This window comes from Pleurodeles waltl, chromosome 9 (assembly GCF_031143425.1).
Source record: "Pleurodeles waltl isolate 20211129_DDA chromosome 9, aPleWal1.hap1.20221129, whole genome shotgun sequence".
In the NCBI taxonomy this organism is placed as follows: domain Eukaryota; kingdom Metazoa; phylum Chordata; class Amphibia; order Caudata; family Salamandridae; genus Pleurodeles; species Pleurodeles waltl.
Genome location: NC_090448.1, coordinates 989,487,085 through 989,503,671, shown reverse-complemented (window position 1 = coordinate 989,503,671; position 16,587 = coordinate 989,487,085). Strand labels below are relative to the sequence as shown.

The window sequence follows — 16,587 nt, the reverse complement described above, 5'->3', positions numbered from 1 at the left end:
AGTTTGTGGTTTCAGTTTCTGGCTCTCCCCGAGGCACCTGTGCCACCTCGTCTGGGCTTGGGCTGTCAATGGATGTATGCAGCTTTGTGAATTTGTCTACGCTGCCTTGCAGGGATTGTGAATGCTGTTTGTCCTTGCCGATGGCAGTTGAGTAGTGGTACTCCTAATGTGGAGCCCAGGCACTGGCAGGGCACGAGGTCATCAAAGAAACCTAGCATCCTCTGATTCCCAACAACGTAATTGTTGGCAGATAGGGCATTTAAAGACACTAATTGGCAGCTGGTATATGGAAGTCCTGCAGTCCACAGGGTGCCCTACAAAACAAGGGCCTCACCTTTCCATTGCGGCCTCAGCAGTCAATGAACAGCAGTTCTGTGAAGTGTTATGGCCAGCAAAATGTCCACACCTCGAACAGCCCTGAGCGGACAGTCAACGTGCACCAGCCAAGTTCTTCCCAGCACCCCTAGGATGCAGGCATGAGGTGCAACCTCAGGCAAATAAAATCAGCTACTGCAGTTCACTTGCTGCTGGGCATAACCATCCTTGTCAGCACGTCACAGGGACACAATCTCTCTTGGCCCATGGACGGCCTGATAGGCCCCTGGTAGCATGTCACCCTTGCGGCCGCTAAGTACAGGGGGTCTGTAGCCGGTTGTCTTCCAACGCGGCTCTGGACACCTCCGATTGGTGCTGTTCACGCGCTAACGAGGACAGCGTTCCCCGTTGCCGTGGCAACAAGGAGGCCGCCGCCTGCCCCATGACCCCAGATTTCCGGGTTCCGGACGAACCAAATAGAGAGGACGGACTACAGCCCGGGGCCGAGGGGAGAGACGCGGAGGAACCTGCAGAGACGGCGGGCGGCGAACCGAAGCAAGACGAGCGAAGATCTGGGAAACCCGGCGTTCCTAGAGAAGCAGTGGACCCTGGGGAGAAGGAAAGGAGCGAGGACACGCGCACAGACCGCCACGTCCCAGGAGGGGCGTGGCTGACCAAGGTACGGTCCTTTTTTAAAGGACAGCATACGGTAAACAGGAGAATGGTGGCAGGAGGCGAGAGGGTAGGAACAGTGCGGAGGGGGTTGGAGAGGGGAGCAGCTGGGAGGGGGCAGGGAAGTGACGGGAGAAAAAAAGAAAAGGACATTAGAGCCATTTTTAATATTGGTTCTAGTAGTAACCTAAAGAGCCCTTAAAATCCAAGTCATTCTGCTCGGCAAGACACAAAAGGGTGATTGTATACACACTATCTTATTCCTGCCTTACCACACACACCCGGGATCTCTCTCTCTCTCTCTCTCTTCCTTCTTGTCCAACGCTATTACGGTCTGTGTAACTACATGCCCTGAATTACCTTCCCTTTCGTTCCTTTTCCGGTGTGTCTGGGAGTCTGACAGAGGATCGTCGCCGGTCAAGAGGGGAGCTTGGAAGAAAAGACAGGAGAGACACATTACGGGACAAAGGACACCCCAACTCACACTGTTGATAATATCAAGAATTTATAAATAAATTACCACTTTCACCCACTCGAGCCTCAGAGTCCTTCTTATCACCTAGCCCACTGTAACAGGGTCACTGTCCTTACATATGGGCCCCGGGGAGATTGATCCCGTTACTCACCACCAGCGTGGTTGTTGTACACTGTACAGGGGGTCAGACAGAAAATCCAGTGGCACAAGGAGCCCTGGTGATCATCTGTGTACCTCACTCTGACACAGCTGCCATGTTGGGCTGTGTCTTAGTCGATTGCGTAGTGTGGGCTACAGCACTGCTCTGCTGCTCTTTGTGGTCCTGGGCAGGACCGGCTTTAGAGCTGGTGGTGCCTGGTGCACAGTCACTTGATGGTTACATGAGCAACCTACGCATTAGTTTACGCATTTCTTGTCTCAACCATAGTCATAGTCTTCAGTGGACGATTCATTTTGTCTGTCGTATTCATATTATCACAATGCAATCAGTTTTTCTACCCCCCATCAAGTATTCAACGTTAACTTTACCGCCTTTACAGCCTATACATTTCTGTCAACAAATTAAAGCAAGAAATATGAGGATGCCCTCTCTCTCAAAATAGGCCTTTTCAGGTGTGTTGTCAGCCACCGTCATCTGACAAACACTGAGGTTAATGCATTCCCTGCCAACATGGGTCCTCAGGGAAGGTAGGGACTGAGATATCCTAAAATGCTTCCACTTTAGCCCTCTATTAGTGAGGGACCCCATAATCCCTAGATCTACATTACTGATCCATATCAAGCTCGATGCTACATTTGACACACCTGTCTGTTGACCCTGGGATAACACTAACTTGGCTACCAAACCTCCCTCTGGGAGATCCCCTCACTATATGCCCCACCTGACTCCTTGATACGTTGCTGCTACCAGCTGGCCCTATTGGCACTGCCCAGTGCTAGTTTCTGTCCCTCTGCACACTCATTACAACCAACACCAGCTTTCATTGAGGAGGGAAAATTAGCCCTTTGTTCACCGTCACCTCGCCATCCAAACAAAAAGTCTACAAGTGAGTGCAAGATTACTGAAATGTTAGTTATTGCCACCGGATGATACCTATGCATGGTACACTACAAGAGGGTGTCCATGCAGGGGGGGCTCTCCCATTGTATAGCATGGGGTGGATAATTTCAGGAGCCAGTGGCCCCTCTTTTAGAATGGTTACTGTATCAGAGGGAGTACTGTAATGTGAAGGAGGGAATCCATCACTCAATGAAATTTCTCTCCATGGCAGCCCCCATTCTCTCCCACATACGATCATCATCAACACACACCTGTATATAAAGCATGAGAATTATGTTGCCACAAACACACAGACGATGCTACATATTCGCCTGGGTTAAAATGAGCTACTACAGGTGCACCTCTTAGCATTCTGTGCCAACGTGGGGACTGGCCTCAGGGCCATACACTGGAAAAAGGGGCATACTATCCCTAGAGCCATTCTCCTCAACCACCTACTAACATGATGGCAAAATATCATTACTATCTCTTGATCCCTATTACAGCCCATTCTACATTTCCCATACCGGGCCCAGATTCACAAAGTTAAACTTAGACTTTTGGTCTAAGTTTATGTGAGAGGAGGCCACTTTTTGTATGGTTAGCCCCCCACATTTTGCCTGATGTTGATGTGTTTTAGAACTTGATAGTGCCAAGGGCCCCTGCTAACTAGGTTCCCTGGGCTAGAGCTCTTTCCCTAAATCTGTTGTGATGCTTGGCACAATTGGATACACACTTAAATATCACTGTAAGCCCCTAGTAAATGGGTATACCTGCACCCAGGGCATGGGATATTAGGAGTAGACCTCTGAGGACAGCAGAACTGATTGTGCCACCCTCTAGGGCCCTGCACACAGTTACCCTCAGCATTGCCAGTGCAGGCTGAGTGTCCTGGTGCAAACCTAAAATACAAACTCGACATGGCACACTCCCTGTGTGCCCTGTCCACCCCACACTGCATATGTTATGCATAAGTCACCCTTCTAGAAGGCCTTTTAGCCATAAGGCAGGGTGCACCATACTATAGGTGAGGGCATAATTGTATGGGCAGTATGCCCCCACTGTGACCTTGCCAGACCTGGGACATAGTGATTGAACAGAGCAGCCATTTTAAGTACATGTGCTGGACAGTGGTCAGAAATGGGTTCCCTAGCTACATGATGGGTATCAAACAACTCAGAATATAAAATCCAAACTGGTGCCAGTGTTGGATGTAACCCAGAATGTACCCAGGAGTCACCTTAGAGGTGTCCCCTGCAAAGCTAACCCTATCTGGCATAGTGCTGACTGGTTCCATCCAACATGCCACTCCAGACGGCCAATATACAAACCTGGGGGAGAGCCATAGCTCTCTGGTTTGCAAGACAATGCCCTTCCTGGATGGAGGAGCTAACAACCTCCCCCCACTCAGGAATGTGCAACACCATGGCGATGAGCTTTAAAGGGCTATTGCCTCTATAACTCAAGCCACCAGGCCTGCTGCTAGCAGCAGATGGCATCCCCCTTTGCAAACCCCCACTTTTGGTGGAAGCAAAGGCAGGAAACCAGACAAAGGGTAGGAGGAGTGGCCTCACTAAGCTTGCACCACCCTTAGGGGCTTGCAGGTGAAGTGGACCCTCCATCTAATTTTCCTCCATGTCGGATGGTAGGAAAATATCCAAAAGGGTTTAGGGAGGTGGCCCTTTCCACAGGAAGTGGTAATTGTAGTGGGTGTAGCCACCCAAGGGTTAGTGTCGCATTGGACACTAACAGGTTCCCCCTAAAACGCCTACTAAATTCAGTATTTAGTGGGCTCCCCTAGACCAAGAAATTAGATTCATATCAAAGAAAAGAAGACAGCACCAAAGAACCCGCCAAGACAAGAACAGAGGACCTGCTGCACCAGAAGAGGCTCCAAGACACCTGCTTGCTGCACCAGTGTCATGACAATCGCCGCTGCAGAGGAGCTGACCACTGGACTGACTTCAAAAGACCCCATAGGACCTCCAGGCTTTGCAAATAACCAGAGAACTCCCTCCTGAGTGGAGGCACCACTCAAGAAACTACAGGAACCTGCAAATAACCTGCAACCCAGTATGGGACACTTCACCGACTGGATGATATCTCTGCAACCGAAAGTCGCAGCCGGACCTGATGACACACCAATGACAGCCCGGATGAGACCTGCAACTGTATCCAGTTTGGTGACACAGTGCCCTCCCATGGCCGAGTTGTGGCAATACCCCAGGTACTGACCAGTGCACATCAGACATCACCAGCAACAGCTCTCTCAGAGCTGCAACTGGACCAGGAGAAAGCCCCAGTTGAGGGACTTCAGTGACACCCTGGACCTACCATCAGAGCGCCCGCAACATCCTGTGAGACTCCAAGAAGAAGACTCACCTCCAGCTCCAAAGGGTCCCTTTGCGCACAGCATCCAAGACCTCCAAAACGCCCTGCACCTGGCTGCCCTGAGCCGTGCATCGCAGGATTTAGTGTGCGCCCTGGGTCCCCAACCCCTTGCAACCTCAACAGCCCAAGGGGACCCCCAAGCACCCCCCTTAGACTTGCAAACCAGCCCCTTTTCCAAGTGGCCCTGTGCCTGTGCCAAGAGGTTTTCCAACGCTGTTCCATCCTGAACCGGAAGCCGCCCAAGCCTACTTGTGTATAGAGGCAACCATATACACCTGGCCCATTCTCGCTCAAATACATTGATTGTACTAGGTGACCCAACTGGTTCAACCAGAGCGCACAACCCCCGCCAACAGAGGATGAGAGGTACCCCACAAACTAATGGGACCTCCCTAAGAAGATTACTGAGACCAAACCCTGAGCCCGCTATAGTTGTGCTCCGCATGCTGCTCTAAAACAGTGATTATTCACTCCCAGTCCCAGCCAATCTTCTTAAAGTTAAACCTGAACTGCATTTAACGGGAAAACTGAGCTGCAGGGATTTTTATTTGCTCCTTCAGTGTAAAAATTAAAAACACAAGTTGGCCTATACTGGTTTTTATGCCCTTGTGGTTGAGTTGCTTTTCCTAAATTCATTGCTGCTTAGTTAATACTTTACATGTTGAAGAATGTAAATGTAGTTTACGTTTAGATATAATTACAGTTTTGATTGATTTGTATGTAAAGTACGAATGTTAGCCTGTGTATAAGGAGGCCTAAGAAGGTTTTAATCAGATAAAGAGACTTGTTTGTGACATTCACTAAATTGACTCTTCTGCCATGTGTCATCACTGATGAAGCCGAGTCATTAATATTGAAACTTAGCTGTTCTGTGTTATTAATTATTGTCCTTAATAAATAGATCTAGATGTTGCATAAGATTAGTTCCTACAAGTCCCTAAAACAGAGGCGCTGCTGCTCCATGTCATTAGTTCTTTATCCTAATCCAGTCACTGTGATTGGTTTATGTCCCTCACAAAGAGGCCACAATGCTCTCTGTCACTGGTTGTTGCCCATAATAAAGATGCCTTGCTAATCTTCACAATTGGTTCATATGCCTCATTAAGAGGACCTACTGCTATGTGCTTTTGGTTCCTATAACTCATTAAGAGGCTCTGCTAACCTGTATAATTGGTTGATATCCCTTATGAAGAGGTCCTACACCCATTTGTGATTGGGTCCTGTCACTAATAAAAACACCCTGCTACCCTGTGTGATTGGTTCCCATCCTGAATAAAGATGACCTACTAATAGGCATGCTTAGCGTTCTACCCCGCCTCTAGTTGTTCAGTCTAATTCATGTAACCAAGACTCAGTTTCCCTGTGAATTTGGTTGCTATTATTCTTGCAGTAAAGAAGCCCTGCTTTTTTTGCTAATGATCAGCAAATGTTCTTCATGCTGCACTTAAGGGATAGTTAATATGCTGTTTGTTCTTTTCCAGGCCCAATGTATGCGGTGGACAGTGCTGCTCTGGGTGGACAACTGCCTTGGGAACTGGCCGGTGCATTAAACGTGAGTACATTGCTTGCAGAAGCATGGATGGAGTGCTGAAACTTTTCAGACACTCGCCTGCGACTGGGGCTAAGTGTCTGAAAAGTTTCAGCACTCTGTCCATCATCTTGTTGTGTTGCATTGCTTGTAGAAGCAACATTGGCAAAACTAATAGCTCAGATTTTTTTTGTTATGGGAATTGTTTGGTAATAGTTGGGCGACTTTTTGTTTGCGGCTCCTAGCTGTTCTACAAAGACAATCTCATAATGAAGCAACATCTCTACCTTCAGAGAAGATTGCTTTGAAAATGAGTCAGAAGAAGTTTGCATTATAATTGGCGAATTTACAAAATATTACACATTGGTATTTTGGTTAAGGTCCAGTATTAAAGTAAGGCTGTATGCATGTATGTCTTTATTTTGTGAACAGAATTACCTGTAAATCCAATACGTTATCATGACAGCAGTGTTAAACAGATAAACATGAAGGATGCTTAGTGAATAGCACAGTGTCATTTTAGCAGACCAAGGGACTCAAAAAGCACGCATGTCATCAACAAATAAATAAAAATAGCAATGAATATATCCGCATACATCAGACAATACACGTAGTGTACAAGCCAAGCTTCACCCCTTGTTGCATCTGCTGTCTAAAAAGAATTACTGGATGCCCCATCAAGAAACCTAACGGTAACACAAATGGGGCAATGTGACCATGCATAGAGTTCCATCGTTGTGGACAACTCATCCAGGCAATGGCAAAACTTGTAGAAATGTAATCTTAACTAGTCTTTACAGTGACTAGCACCCAACAGTCATTTTTCACCGTGGCAAGTTTTGCTGTCCTATGTAGAAAAAAGGACTAGGATTTGAAGTCCTAATACTGTATCTTGGAAATGGGACTAGCTAAAAATGTAACTATTCTTAATAGTTATTACAAATCCAATTAAGTGGTGAAGTAACTATTAAGGAAACACACCTTTTAGAAAGTTTATCTTCAGCTGCCTGAACTGTCAGAATGCTAATTAACAAACAACTCTGCCAGTTCCCAAGCAGGGATTAGCCTTTGATTAGGTGTGAAAAAGGTTTGACATGCCCTCAGGACATACAATAGCGTGACCTGAATGGGCAGAAAATTGGTGGCGACTGCTGGGTCTTCTGTCTTCCCCTTTGTTTTGCTTATAGCAACATGCTCAGGGCGATGTGCTCTTATACTCTGTGTCGATTGTGGTATAGTGGTTGTGTTTTTTCCACTGTGAATGTTTGGGTACTTAGGTTGGATTTGTTTTCGGAGTCTCTGTTTTCTGTCTCGGATATGGGCCTTCTTTTTTAGTGTTGCCTTTGATGCCACGTGCTCTGTGACAGTGTCTTCTGTGGTCAGTGCTTTGTTTGCTGGAGGTCCTCATTGGTCCTTGGTGTCTTTTGCTCTCTTTTAACTCTTTGCCTGTATCGCTGGATGTGGGTTTTTTTTCCACTGCATTGTCTTTCTTGGTTCTCTTGTTGTCACTAACTTGAGGCCCCTGCTCCTCCGTGCACAGGTTGTTTCCTCTGCCTTGTGGGCTTCTTATGATTGTTGGCATGATTAGACACTCTGTGTTGCTTTATAAACTTTATTTGGCAAATACAATATAGCCATAAAAGAACATAAATAAATCAGTATGTGCAACCCCAGTTGAAATATCATGAGTTGTGCATAAAATTTACAAAACAGCATAAAGTGCAAGGTGCTCTGTTTGCTAAACGCATTACAAGGGCAACGGACCTTTTCAGTAGGGCTAGTCCTCATTTTAGGGAACGCCACTAAGTGATGCGCCACTCCCAGTCTAAATCTTATCAGGACGAAACAATGCTGTATGTTTGTAACGCTGGAAAAATAACTTTATTACTTTCCTCAAGGGAAAGGGACATATGTTATGTTATGTTATAATTGTTTATGTAGCGCCTAACTGTAGATTTCTCCATTTTGGTGGCTCTCCTGCTTTCCAACCTATATTGCAGGAACGTATCCTTGATTAGTTTTTTAAGTGTCAAGACATGTTCAGGGTCCGATTTTATAGTTAAGTTGAACATAGTTTTGGAGGAAGAATCAATGTACGCAATCAAGGGGATACATAAGGCATTATCCAATTTTAAACCATACAAAATAAGATGTTTTCGTAAAAACAGTGTAATCTTTGGCCCAAATACTGTACCATAATAACAAGGGGCTCATCTGCAGCACATCCTCCAAATACTGAAGGCCCACCTCCTGATGTACAATACAGTTAGATGCTGAAGTAGGTAGGCATAGCAACTGTTTTAGGAAACAATTTTCCTCTGCTTGCAGGAGAGTGCTGTTAGTATACCCCCAGATAAAACACTCGCCGTAGATAAAACTCTGACCCTATAGATATCCACCATGGGTGTTATAGATCGACTTCCCAGTTTACTAGCAAATCTGAAGATGCTATGCAAGTTCCTACACATTTTATTTCTACCCGTGTAGATATGCTGTTCCCAGGACCCTTTACTTGAACATAGGACCCCCAAATAGATGAAGGAATTAACAATGGTAATTGGCGTGTTCTGGATGAAACAACTTCTACATTTCTGGGCCTTTTGTCCACAGACCATAGTAAAAGTTTTAGATTTATTAATCATCATACCCTTTCGAGTCATGAATTCCTTAAAACAATTCATTAGTTTCTGTTGTCCCAATGGAGTCCTAGAGATCAGGACGGTGTAATCTGTATATAGTAACACAGGTATCGGACACCTTGCCACACAATGTTGATCCGCCTGAATGGTCCGCAAAAAATTATCCACGACATTAACAAATAAAGAAAATAATAACAGGGCAAGGACACAGCCTTGGCGGATACCTCTCCCGACCTTAAAATGAGGGGTACATTCTCCCTTTAGACCAAAGCAGACTTTACATGTTAAAGTTCTATATAGCCAGGCCAGAAAGCCAATGATTTCCCTCATGGCATCCAGTTGCCGCAGTGCAGGCCACAAAATGGCATGCTCTACGAAATCAAAGGCACTACTGAGATCCACAAAAAAGAAGTATAAAGCCCCTGATTTAGCCCTCGGTTATTTCCCTATCAGCAAATCTAAATTTACACATTGCTCAATGGTTCCCAATCCTTTTCTAAAACTAAATTGCACAGGAGAAAGAATGAATATTATTGTCCGATACCCACTCATCAAGCCTCGTCAATCCTACTTAAACCTTAGTTTTTAGAGTCTGATTTATCTTTTTGTATACAGGTACAATGATGGAAGAGGTCCAAGATAACGGGATCTCTCCAGTCACTGCTGTGTTAAATACCTTGGTAAGGATTGGGCCCCAGAGGTTAATATTTGATTTAAAAACATCCACAGGTACCCCATCAGGACCAGGGTCCCTGCCCCCAGCACTAGCAGAGATGGCCAGGAGAACCTCCTCAATGGTGATATTTAAATAAATGGGGTTCCCACACCTAAGTTTCTCATACCCAGCTATGTCAGCCACCCCTCTATTTTGTTTGAAGACTGCAGAGAAGTGGGCTACCCAAGCTGAACATGGAACGATGGAGCCTATTTCAGGGGACACCTTGTTAGACAAAAAAGGCTTATTTACTGTTTCCCAGAACAGTTTAATATCATTCGTTTCCGTAGCCAAGACTAATTTGGGCATGCCTCCTCCCTCAACAACTTCTTTCCTCGCTCCAGGGCCTCCATATATTTACTGTGTAATGTCCTGATAGCCGCAGGTTCTCGAGGGGAGATGTAGAGGGCTGACATATGTTCCCCTAGGGCTTTTGTACATGTATGATCAAACTATCCTCATTTGATGCCACACGCTCTGTGACATTGTCTTCTGTGGTCATTGCTTTGTTTGCTGGAGGACCACAGTGCTGGTGCCCTTCGCTCTCTTTTAACTCTTTGCCTGCATTGCTGGATGTGGGTTTCTTGCCTCTGCATTGTTTTCTTGGCTCTCCTGCTGTGTCTTTAACATTGCTATTAAGGATGTCACTAATTTGGGGCACCTGCTCCTCAGTGCACAGGTTGTTCCCTCTGCCTTGTGGGCGTCTTATGATTGTTGGCGTGATTAGGCACTCGCTATTGTGGCTTTGGTGACTCAATTGGATCAGTCCGTCCTTTTTTTTGGCTCACTTTTCCTTTTACTGTTAATTACCTTGGCAAGCGATCAATGCACTTTAGGCTGTTTTGGAATATGCTCCTGATGTAAGGACTGGGACCAGAAAGTGTTGAGGAGGTAATGTTTCAATACTTACCGATAATCTCATTTCTCTGCTTCTACATCTTTGTCCCAGCCCTTACGACCCTCCTATTGTCACTGTCCTGTGTCATGCGTTGTTCAAAGTCTGCTGGGCCCCTCTGTTAATTAACCCATTAGGGCCCATATTTATACTCTGTTTTCACCGGATTTGCGTAATTTCTTTTTTACCCAAAACCGGCGCAAATTTAACTCCATATTTATATTTAGGAAAATGTTGGAGTTAAAGTCATTTTTTGGCTGCGGAAAACTGCCTTGCGTCAATAAGATGCATGGTAGGCGTTCCCGGGCAAAAAATGACTCAAAGACCCTAGCGCCTTATTTATCCTCCCGTGCAAAAATCACACACAGGAGGAGGAGGGCCTTAAATAATAGTGCAAAGCATGCCTAGCGCCATTATTTAACGCCTGGGTATGGGCAGGCGTTAGGGGACCTGTGGGCCTTTTTCCATGGTCAGAGACCGTGGAAACAACCCACAGGCGCCCTTCTCTGCCCCCAGGGACACCCCCACCCACACCTGGAGGACACCTAAGGATGGGTAAGTCCAGGTAGGTATTTTTAACACCGTAGTTCACACACACACTCACTCACAGCTAACCTTGCATAATGACTCACACACTCAATCCTGCACATTCATAACCAACTTAACACACTTACACTGCTACTTACACACATACCTGTTACTTACAGTCATAGCAACCACTGATACTTACACACATCCATACACACTCATTTGCAGCCATCACTTCTCAGTCTCTTGATCTCTCTCACACAACCATCCATGCATACATGTTGCAGTCTACACGTAGTAGCAGTACATATACACTACCAAATACACACCGGCAGACAATGGTAATTACACTTACATACACCCCTATACACACTGTTAAACAAATACACACAGTCACAGTAATACTTGCACACAAATTACCTGCATATCGTCGCAACCAAAGGCACACCATACACTGCTTTATACAAACAGATGATACACTTACAACTATCCCACGTAAAAACTGCTGCATTCACACACACTCCTTTGTCTGTTTGTTAAGCTCACTGCCGCCCTTACACATGGTGAGGCAATCTTTCACGAATACTTTATGATAATGCAACTCGTCACCCTGCCTTGGTTAAATCCACTCTGTTCGAAGCAGTCCAAAATCTCCACTTGATAGATACCTCTAATAAATAAACCTCAGCTGGAGATTGTATGTTGCTGTTTTAGGCGAAAGCTGTTTCCGAGTAGGTCCAGCTGTCATGACACCTCTTTCTGAGCTTATGTCATGGCCCTGACAGGGAGTGAGTGATCACTTCTGTGTTATGAGCATTATGGGACCACTTCTGTTCCATTGCGAGACCCCCAGCTATGATGGAGAGACCTTGGCCTTCAGTCAAGGTTATCAGAGGACACATTCTAGCAGAAATGATGTAATCCATTTGAAAAGGAGTGATGTGAATGAGCCGTGTTGCTGCTGTAGTATTAGGAGGATGTGAGGGTACCCCTCTAGATGATTGGAGTGTCCCATGGATGAGAGTGGCTCCATGATGTGCACATGGAGCACTGGGGGGCCACTCCGATTATTGATGGACCCTCGCCTCCATTGATGTTTCATTACGACCAAAGAGCCCTCACAATTACTTTCAAAAGAAGAGTTCTATTACTCATGTGTAGTGCTCTCTCTAATTTATTCTGGATTTTTTTGCCAGTACCCTATATTGCTAAAAACTTTGTAGGTGTATCATCTATTGCTTATTCACACATTCTTTGGCACGAATGTCCCTTTCTCCACATACTTCTTCCTCTCTTTCATAATGGCCACGATTCAATTACCATTGAAAGAAGAAATAATTAACCCAGGAGCTTAGCTCCAGGGTGTATGTGTGTGGATGTTACACCCCCTTAATAAATGTATGTAAATAGTTGGGTACGGGAGCTTTCAGTTGAGTAGGGTAAAATGTCGGATTTCATCTAAGATTTTTAAATACTCTGCCAAAAACACGCACACATACACTATCATCTCGATTTTGAAAGCCTTAAAACATGGTTATTTGACAAGATACTATGTTTTAAGTACTCTTCACAATCCTCTCTCTTTTCACTTTCCAGTGGCCCTTAAGCCTCCCTTATGCACTGCTTCTTATATACTTAGTAATATGATATGCCAGCGTGATTGTCTGAAAATTTCAAGCTTACACACCCTCAGCCTTACTGACCAATCTACGTCACTGAATCAACCGGCATTTTCTTCGGTCATATACAAGTTTAATAACATCATCCACGCTTGTAGATGTGGTTTCATTGTCAGACCTGATTTCTTCAGGAAACAGTACAGTACTTTGTGGGAAACATGTTTTCACGTCTAGGAGGGGCAGCTCAAACATTTATAAATGTGGGAATAAAGGTCAGAAGAATTGAAGAGGGGCATGCAGGAGCTTTTGCAGGGAGTAGATAGGGATTTCCAGACGTGATACAGTTTACTGAGTGCTAGAGGTTGGCAGTGCTCAATTTGTAAAAGACTGCGGGCGTGTTTACGACCTTTGCGGAGGAGATTACTCTGTCACAAATGTGATGGATATCACGTCCGCCATATTACAAGTACCAAAGGATATAATGGAACTTGTTATACAGCGTGTAGGAAATCAGTCACATTTGTGACGGAGTAATCCCCTTCGCCATGGTCATAGTCGGGCTAGTGCCCAAGGCGCTTCTTAGAAGCCCACTACCAGGCGCTATTAAAAGTCAGCGTGCCAAATAAAAAGGCCCCATAGTCTGAAATCCACTTCAGGACTCTCTAATACAACACCAGACACTCCTTGCACCTTAATCTCACTATTGCTGGACTCTGCTTTCTCCCTTAGCGACGGGTTTTCTGTCTTTCTCTTCCTCCTTCTTTCTCCTTTGTGTGTTTTTCTCTCTCTTGTTCTCGGGAGATATCCGATCAGGAAAAATAAGTGCTGGTCATAAACAAAAGTGCTAGTGCCCCCCATAAACTCAGATTAGGAACTGAAGGTTGATGACGTGTTGTTTGAACTGTGTGTGAGCGAGCGATTGAGATAGTGCCAAAAGAGACTCAGTTTTTGATCATGCTCAAACCGTTGATTTCGTTTGTCTGCAGGCTCCAGTATCAAGAATGTAGTCACTAGACCACAACTCCCAGAACATAACAAACTGCTTTCCAACCAGGAAACTGTCTGGCTCTCTTTTTGAACACTGTTTATCAACCCCTTGACCCCTGAGAGGGCATGGTATGTTATTAGGATTTGTAAAGGAAAAATCACCAAAGTACCATGGTGCTGAAAGAGAAATAACTGCCCCTGATACTCCATAGGACTCAAATAAAGATCAATGGAAAATGTATGTTTTAAGTGCTTTCCTAAAGTCCTGGATGGGCAGTTCCATTCACAGAGGAATAGGAAGAACATGGTTATTGCAGCAAAGAAAGCCCTGTCCCCCATGCAAATTGATCACCTTTTTAGGCCTCGGCCTACCAGACAGCGCAGCTGCCTGGTTTGCCAAAGACATCTTGAGCACTTTCACAAAGCTGACCTAGGAATGCATTCCGCTTGTTGACTACCATTATCTTTCTGGTTTATAACACACTTTCTGGCTTTCCATTTTCTGGCATTATTTGCTTTAGGCTCTCCAGGTTCAGTTTGTCCCTCCCATTGCCTAACCATGTTTTCTGTGTTAAACTAGCTTTCTGTTAACAGGCCTTTAAATTGTGTTCCTATTTCATAACATTTGCTGTACATTCAACGACTGAGATCAAATGTCAGCCGCTGTCTTCCAAGTTTTGTGTTTACTTTTCTTTCCCTGACTTCAAAGTGAGAGGATTTATGTGACAATTATGCTGGATCTGGGGGTAGAAAAGAGTTTTTTTCTAGCCCACAACAACATTTAAATGCACCATGAATGTATTTCAGAATATATCAGAATTATAAACACACAAATGAAGCACATTTTGTGTTATTTCTGAAGTGTGTTGGAAACATATACTTTTTTATGATTTTGAACAAATCATTAAACTAAGAGGCACATTCCACACATTTTGGTCTTTGCACTGTATAGTTTTATTAGTAAAACTGTATGTCTGTGCAAATGTAATGGGGTTTTCAAGTGAGTCTGTAATGTCAGTGTACTTCCACACCATGAATGCTACACTTTGTGCCACTCTGCTCTGCACCACTCCACTCTGCTCTGCACCACTCCACACCACTGCTCTCTACTCGGCACCACTCGACTTTACACCACTCCACTGTATTCTACACCACTCCACTCTACGCCACTGCATTGTACTTCACTTCATGCCACGCCTCTATACTATACCCTCTACCACTCTACTCTATGACAATGCACTCTTCGCTACTCTACACCACTGTACTCTTCGCCACTGCACTCTACACCACTCCAGTCTAGACAACATCACTCTACTTCACACAACTTGACTCTGTGCTACTGTACTTGGCACTCTGCAACACTGCACTCTACGCCACTACACTCTATGCCAATACATTTTACTCAGTAATACTCAACTCAGTGCCCCTGCACTCTACGCTAATCCACTGTAAGCCACTCTAAACTACTCTGCACAACTGCACTTTATGCCACTGCACTCTACACCACTTTACACCTTTTCATTCTGTCACTCAATGCAACTGCGGTCTACCCTGCACCACTCCACTCTACGCCACCTCACTCAACTCTGAAACAATCTTCTCTATGCCACCGCTCTTTTGCCACTCTATTCGAATCTGCGCTACTCCACTCTGTGCAACTGCACTCCATGCCACTCTGCACGAAACCACTGCACTCTACTCCAGTGCACTCTACACAACTGCACTCTGTCACTGCACTCTACTCTGCATCACTGTACTCTACACCACTGCTCTTTATGCCACTCTACTCCACTGTACACAACTACACTCTGACACTCTGATATGCAACACTGCAAAATATGTCTTTGAACTCCACCCCACTGTACTCTGCCTAATCCACTCCATGCCACTGCACTCTATGGCACTGCAATATACAACTCTATACTCTATTCTGCACTACTCTATGCATCTCTACCCTGCACAATTTTACACCACTGCACTCTGTGCCACTCAACTCTACTCTACACTCTAGATCACTGCACTCTATGCCACTTGACTCTACTCTGCGCCACTGCCCTCTGCATCACTCAACTCTACGCCACTCCACACCACTCTATGAAAATGCACTCTGTGCCACTGCACTCCACAACACTCAACTCTACTCTACGTCACTCTACTCTGCGCCAATCTACTCTGCGCCATTCTACTCTGCGCCACTCCACTCCGTGCCACTCCACTCTGTGACACTCCACTCTATGCCACACCATTCTGTGCCACACCACTCTAATTTACGCCACTGCACTCTATGGCACTGCATTGTATGCCACTGAATCTAATGCCATTGCAATCAGTGCAGTCTATACCATTATGCTCTGCAACACTCTACTCTCGTGCACTCTACACTGGTCCACTCTACTCTATGCCACTCTACATGATTCCGCACTATGCCACTGCAGTACACAACACTCTTTGCGATCAATTCTACAACACTCTACTCAACTCTTCACATTCCATTCTACACCACTACACGCCACTTTCCTCTATGCCATCAATGTTTAGCCATGCTGAACAGCAGCAATGCTGGAGAATAACATGGCTAAAATACATTGGCAAAACCAATTGCTCTTGCATAGGCAAGAACAGTTTTCTTTACAAATGCTTGTTCTGAAACAGTCTGCCTTGGCAATGTACAAATGTACATTTTGCAAGCTAAACATAGTTCCTAGAATTTCAGGCAACTGCTGACACAGAGCTTCTACAGTATTGGGGTATCTTTACATGCTTGAATCATTCCCCGTCGTCGAA

The 16,587-nt window shown here is 45.2% G+C and overlaps 1 protein-coding gene across 5 annotated transcripts in view; it reads left to right on the top strand.

Annotated features, from left to right (window-relative positions):
- Nucleotides 1-16,587, top strand: part of LTBP2 (latent transforming growth factor beta binding protein 2) — a 1,514,902-nt gene that overhangs the window by 222,755 nt on the left and 1,275,560 nt on the right. For all 5 annotated transcript variants that reach the window (XM_069208495.1, XM_069208492.1, XM_069208494.1 and 2 more), the window contains exon 2: nt 6,374-6,444. In XM_069208495.1, the coding sequence (XP_069064596.1) occupies nt 6,374-6,444 (71 nt within the window). The remainder of the gene's footprint in view (nt 1-6,373; nt 6,445-16,587) is intronic.